This window comes from Ceratosolen solmsi, unplaced genomic scaffold, assembly GCF_000503995.2.
Source record: "Ceratosolen solmsi marchali unplaced genomic scaffold, CerSol_1.0 scaffold10, whole genome shotgun sequence".
NCBI classification, from domain to species: Eukaryota; Metazoa; Arthropoda; class Insecta; order Hymenoptera; family Agaonidae; genus Ceratosolen; species Ceratosolen solmsi.
Window position 1 is genome coordinate 22288205 of NW_011948412.1, and position 7044 is coordinate 22295248.

The 7044-nt window shown below is 28.7% G+C and overlaps 2 protein-coding genes across 2 annotated transcripts in view; one reads left to right on the forward strand and one right to left on the reverse strand.

The window, feature by feature from the left end:
- LOC105362301 (acyl-CoA synthetase short-chain family member 3, mitochondrial) overlaps positions 1 to 6005 on the forward strand; it is a 10733-nt gene extending 4728 nt beyond the window's left edge. Inside the window, 8 exon segments of the mRNA XM_011499715.1 lie at positions 19 to 188; positions 961 to 1189; positions 2498 to 2608; positions 2885 to 3084; positions 3505 to 3650; positions 4986 to 5208; positions 5551 to 5726; positions 5841 to 6005. Of these exon segments, the coding sequence (XP_011498017.1) occupies positions 19 to 188; positions 961 to 1189; positions 2498 to 2608; positions 2885 to 3084; positions 3505 to 3650; positions 4986 to 5208; positions 5551 to 5726; positions 5841 to 5936 (1351 nt within the window). The 3' untranslated portion in view covers positions 5937 to 6005.
- Positions 6006 to 6120: 115 nt separating this feature from the next.
- Positions 6121 to 7044, reverse strand: part of Dis3 (exosome complex exonuclease RRP44-like protein Dis3) — a 7828-nt gene continuing 6904 nt past the window's right edge. Inside the window, exons 12-13 of the mRNA XM_011504358.1 lie at positions 6645 to 6941; positions 6121 to 6427 (exon numbers count right to left, since the gene is read on the reverse strand). Of these exons, the coding sequence (XP_011502660.1) occupies positions 6233 to 6427; positions 6645 to 6941 (492 nt within the window). The 3' untranslated portion in view covers positions 6121 to 6232. The remainder of the gene's footprint in view (positions 6428 to 6644; positions 6942 to 7044) is intronic.

Sequence of the window (7044 nt, forward strand, 5' to 3'; positions counted from 1 at the left end):
CGCTCTGAATTTGATAACGGTGCCTAAACCCCAATGCATCATTTACCAACGACGAAATGTTTGGGAAGCGCCTCTAACGAGCTCCCAACTGGACTGGCAGGAACTCGTTGACAATGCCGAGCCTCATCCATGCGTACCTGTCGAGGCCAATCATCCCCTATATATCCTTTACACGTCCGGGACAACAGGTGACATAATCATACTTTTGCATGGTCCATACTGTATTTACTCGGCTCTTTATTTCTGCTACCGAAAATCGATAGAATAACTGGGAGCTGGATAAATACTAACTGAGACGCCGTTTATTGGACAGAGCAGAGACAAACCTTCTTTTATGTATACGATTGAACTATGTATTTGATATACGAATATTTTGACGATGCTTTATCTATTCATCCAATTAAAAAATTTAAACAATACATGAATAATGGTGCTCTGATAACGTAATGTATTTTTATATGGTCGTTATTAGAATAATATTATTTCATAAAATTTAGAATATTATTTATTCCGTAAATTTAATTTTTTAGCGTAATAGCCCAGTTAACTTAGTTACATTATCAATTGATCATTACTAATATACGATTTTCAAATATAATAAAGCTTATTGAAGTATTTAAATTTTTTCATTTTGAAAATGATAAATTGAAAATACAAGTCGAGGGTTTCCTTTTATCTATGATGTATCGTGTAATGTTTTGAATGTTTCCCAAGTTTGACGTTCATTATGCGGTATTTCATTCTATAATAATGCAAATTCTATTGTATAAGAGTACATTAAGTAAATTTCAATTCGTTCTATTTTTAAATAATGTCGAATGAGACAAACAATACAAATATAATCTTAGATAAGACTTTTTTTAACGAAAAATTGAATTGTCTCCGATTGTTGCGTTTATTTGAAATGAAAGAGAGAGAATGAGAGAATTTTGACGTTAAAATAAAGTTGTAAATACGTAGGTGACCCAAAAGGTATCCAACGACCAGTGGGTGGTCACATAGTGACCCTCTGCTGGAGCATGCACGCAATTTATGGAATGGATAAGAACTCTGTGTGGTGGGCCGCCTCGGATCTCGGTTGGGTCGTCGGCATTTCCTACATCTGCTACGGGCCGCTCCTCTATGGAGCCACCAGTGTTATGTATGAGGGCAAACCTGATAGAACTCCAGACGCCGCCCAATACTTCAGGTCGGTAGTATAGTCAATTCTTTGTTTTGACACGATCATACGTACTAAATATTTCAAACCAATTTTCAATTCCGTTATTCTGTCTTATTACGTTATACACTATGATGGAAGAGATGTGACTGAAATCATTACGTTAATTTTATTATTAAATTAATTGGAGGAAGAGTTATGTTTTGATTTAAGATATGTAGGTATATCGAGAAAATCGTGGACATAAAGGATGCTGATCTTATTTTTCATTGCTTCAAAAGCTAATAACCAATAGTTATGTCAAAGAACATTGACAAGCATAACGTAAAATGTAAACCACTATGTACTTTTTTAACTGATAAATATTTCATTGTGTAGTTTTAACATTTACTTAAATATAATCAAATCGTAAAATATGTTGTAACTGAAGATAAATATTAATTATAACTGTATTGTTTCCATGATTGTGAATATTATAAAGTATTTGTGCTAAATATAAATGAACTAGATCATTAACTTTTAAAGATTTCGTTGTGCTCATGAAAGTTAAAATTGCTACTTGGTACTAATGTTTCGCTATAATCAATATAAATTTAATACACGTGCATTATTAAGTGAATAATCATTTATAATCTAGATATTATTTTCTATATAAAATACATGAAAATTGGTGTAATATAAAACATATATATATATAATAAACTATTATGTTTAGTTTGTAAAATGAAAAGGAAAATTAAAAATTTTGAATATTTCTTTCGATATGGAAATTGAAAGAACTCTAAAAACTGGATTATCTCTTTTACCGTATTAACTCTATTAACTGAACTTAATAATAAGAACTATAGCTTGATGTTTTTAAATCAAATTCTTAAATGTAGCTTAAATAAAAATTTAATAAAGTATATTTTGAAAACATCAAGCTTTGCAAAAAATATAGCAAATTACTATCTACTTTTTATTTACATACTACTATTGTGTTGCAACTTCGAAACTCAATAAATCGAAACTTGTGGGAATAACTATTTGTCAAGTAAGAAAAGTTACCTAGAGGGTTGAATATCTTTGACTTCTTTTCAGTAATGTCAAAGTTTGGAACTGATTGTATTTTCAAGAAAAGTCAATAACAAATGTTTCCTCACTCAATTCTTCATAGCGTAGAAGCGATTGTTTTCTTAGCCTCGTATATAAAAAAATTTTATTCGTAAAACATAAATATTAGATTAGACCTGTATATTACCTGTTTTATAAAACGTATTTTCAAAATATAAAGCATTGATTCGACAGTCAGTCAACTATTATTCAACTAATTTTCTACGATATATCGATTTTTTTTAGGATCATAGATCAGCACAAAGTCAACGCTCTTTTTACCGTACCAACTGCCTTCAGAGTATTAAGGAGAGCGGATCCAGATACGCTATTAGGAAGGAAATACTCGACAAAATCGTAAATTCACACATTTTTGATTTACAATTAATTAATTCATCAAAGACTTGTATGCATTTTTAATCAATAAATCCATTATTGCCATACACTATGATCAATTAAAGATCATAATAAAAATACTACTAAAATAATGATAAAATAAACATAGTATCAACATTTTACTAAGCTATCTTACGATTCGCTATTATATACAATTAAATCCTAATTTGATTAGAAAGGTACTCATACTCATCGAAAAAAAAGGCAACTGAAAATTAAATACTCGATCGATCACAGGTTGAGAGCAATCTTTGTCGCGGGTGAACACTGTGATTACGAGGCGAAGATCTGGGCAAAAAAGGCGTTCAACGTGCCAATATTGAATCACTGGTGGCAGACAGAAACCGGGCATGCCATCACCGCCACATGCCCGGGACTCGGACACTCTCTCAATCCACCGAGATATAGCACCGGTTTGCCCATACCCGGATACTTAGGTTAGTTGCTAACGAACTTTTCAAACTCGAGTTAAATTAATGTTTATTGTTGAGCATTCGAATGTATTTGTTTAAAACCAAATGTGTAATAAAACTATGATAGTTATTCTAGTCATATTCAGATTTATTTTTACAGTTAAAAGTTTACAAATGAAGGCTCTATTCAATAATTAAGGCGATAGAAAAAAAAATAGAATAACACATACCTTTTATATCTACGACAATGTGAGCCTTAAATATGAAAATATTACAATGTTCAATACAAGGTTCAAAGTACAAATATGTATTAAGTGATATGAATAAAAAAAAGAAGATATTAGGAAAAAGAAAGTACCTTCAAATTTGGTTAAATAATATCTAAGTAAAAGCAGTAGTGGAACTAATTTTTTGTCGTATCCTTGACTCTTGATTCTGGTGCAGTTCAGGTTCTGAGAGAAGATGGCAGTATGACGAAGGTCAACGAACTCGGTAGAATCGCCATCAGATTGCCGCTACCCCCCGGCACCATGTCAACCCTTTACCGAGCGCACGACAGATTCAAGGACATCTATTTCTCCAAGTATCCTGTTAGTATCTAATTGATGCGCTATTCCATTATAAATTATGAATAAATGATTCTCTATGTAATCTTGCAAATTTACTTTAATTAATTTCCTCAATATGGTATAATCAATATGGTATAATTTAATTGACTACAGATTGCTAATATTTAATTAGCAATAATAATAATAATTATTATTATATTTTCAATCTCAAATTAATTTTTTGTAAATTAATCTGTAATTTTACTACAAATCAATTTAGAAATTATCGAAAAATGTTTAATTTTTTTATAAAATAAACTTAATCACTTTTATTCATTTCTTTTAATATGTAAAAATATTTAAATGACTCTGCAATGAGTCATTATATACAGGTTTTGAAAATATTGAAAGTACCACTGAAATACTTAAAATATATGAAACAAAACATTTCCCAAAAAACTATTTTTCTTGGATCTTGGAGTTATAGATTTTGTAAAAGTGTTCGTTGAATTTGTATCGATACTACAGATAAATATCTTTGTAAACTTGTATGATAAAATGTGTTACTATTACCTATGATGATTAATTTACATTGACCTTTTATAATATCATATATAAGTCCTTTTACTCCAATTAGATGATTCGTTCTTTATTATAAATAATAGTATAAATAAGTGCTTGCAGGTTAACAGTGATGTTTCTAACGATTTTCATAACTAAGGTAGATGAAAAATTATTTTATCAGAAAAACAAAGCGAAAAGCTTATTTTATTCATCTTTATTGTATTTTTAACGACTTTCAAAATTATTTTTTTTAACTAGGTAATTATCTCACATCTCATCGATAAAGCTTTTGCATTCAGACGAAAATTAAAATACTTGCTCCGAATTTATCTATCAAATGCATTAACGAACAATTAAATTTCCTACTTATGAATAGATATGTTTTCAATTAAGCACGAAGAATTATTAATATGGAATGACACGATAAATGTTCTTTATAATAATTTGTTTATGTGACACATTTGGATATACTGATGACTTTCGCAACTTAGATAATTCACTTAATTCGAAGAAATGTTTTCGCAAGGTTTTTCATATAAATATAATTGTTAGAAAAATGAATAATATATGATATAATGAGATATAAGAATTTTAATAAGAAAATAATTAATTTCTAATTTAATGTTTATTAATAATATATTAAAATAAGCATGAAAGGTGTTTAGTAATAAACTACTTTAAAAAGTTTAATTAGAAAGATTGCATACCCGTTATACAATAATTATATTTTTATTTGAAAACACTCTTAATAAATTAACAAACAAAATAAAAAGAGTGAAAAAATTATAAAATTCCATTAAACAAATTTTACAGGGATTCTACGATACGATGGATGCCGGTTACATCGATGAGTTCGGTTATGTGTATGTAACAGCACGTGACGACGATGTCATAAATGTAGCTGGACATCGACTATCAACCTCCGCTTTAGAAGATGTCATTCTTGGTCATCCGGAAGTTATTGACACCGCAGTTGTTGGCGTCCCTGAAAATACTAAGGGTGAAATTCCTCTCTGTCTTTACGTTATAAAAAATGGTAAAATTTTATTTATATTTACAATTTATAGAGTTTAAGCTATAATGAATAAATGTAATATTAATATAATTGCACACGATTAAAGTTTTTGCATATGTATAAAAGTTAATATTTAATTTTGTCTTTAAATAATTTTTAATTTTTAAAGAAAATCTTTATCTTTTTTTCAACTTATTACTTCAAAAATAGATGTATTTAAAGTACAGACTTGAACAACTTCAATCAAGAACGATAACTACTATTACATTCAGAATTTCATTTACTTAATTTTAAATGGTTTTAAAACGCTATTAAAATACTAAACGTATTACTAGTATCACTTTATGATATGGATTTTTACAGATAGTATGAAAGATGAATGTGAGATCAATAAGGAATTGATATCTCGTGTTAGGGAACTGATTGGACCTATTGCTTGCTTTAAAGTTGTTGGAGCAGTTACGGCATTACCAAGAACGCGATCGGGTAAAACCTGTCGAAAATCTATTGCAACACTTGCACGTTCGAAACCTGTTAAGGTATATATTGGCATAGTGATGCAATCAATTTTAATATTAAACTATGTAATTAGTATAAGAAAAAAAATTCCATCCAATTGGAGTTGTGATTCCACTGTGTTGTTATTATTTCAGATTCCAAGTACAATTGATGATCCAACAGTCTATCCCGAAATTAAGAAGGTTTTGCAAAAATTAGGTTATGCGAAATTGGCACCTGATCCAGAATAGAAGGCAAATATTAAATTCATTAAGCCTCAGTTATATTATATATCGAGTGAATTTAACCAATTACAAAAATTTAACATTAGCTTCTTACTGACAAATATAATATATATTTTCAGATCAAATGAATTATGTAAAATTATAAATTGCATATTTTTTATTAAAAAATTATAAATTATATTTTTATAATTTTCAAATTCGTCAAACTCAGTTCAATAATTATATATAAATATATTACACGCACACGTTCACGCACGTATAAACACGTATCAATTATAAATATATATCTGCACGAATGATGTTCAGTATTTCTTCTTCCTCTTTCTTTTTCCTTTTGATAATTGTACTGGTTTTTGATTGACTGGAGTGTTAATATTTTTTCTTTTCGGAGCTTCAGAAATGTCCATTACTTCGATTGGAGAGTCTTTTGTATTTTTATCTGAATATCCTGATGTAACAATAGATTCTGAATCGTATGGAATACTGAAACCTGGAATCTAATAACAAATAAATTTTTGTAAATAAATGTTTTATTATATTAATAGATATGAAGCTATATCTAAATTAATTATAATTCGTAGCTTATTAAATGGACTATAAAAATTTAATACTTCATAAATAAATTTTTAAAAATAAATTTTACTGAATAACATAAATCAGTGTAATTTTATTAAAATTATGTTGACAACTATAAAACATGACATTTGTCCTTACCACTGGTTTCACTAGTTTAAATATCAATTTCTCGTGCTGAATGTTAGATCTATCAAGACTTAATTGTACAGTTACTTGATCAAAAGGCCGGAAAATTATATCGCCATATTGTTGGATATGTTTCTCAGCGTCAAAAATAAAATTAACCTCGGGTACTTCTCCTTTTTTGCTCAAATATAATGTTCCTTCCAAACCAAATTTAGGGATGAGAATTTGTAATGCATTCTTACGTACGAAGAGAATGTACCCGTCCTCTAACTGTACTTTATTTCTAAAGAAAAGCTGAAATAATGTAGAGACGGGAATAAATTACGAATCATTATTATTCGATTTCGACATATATTAGATGAATTTTGAAAAAATCACGCGATTAATAACAAATATTCATACATGAATATTT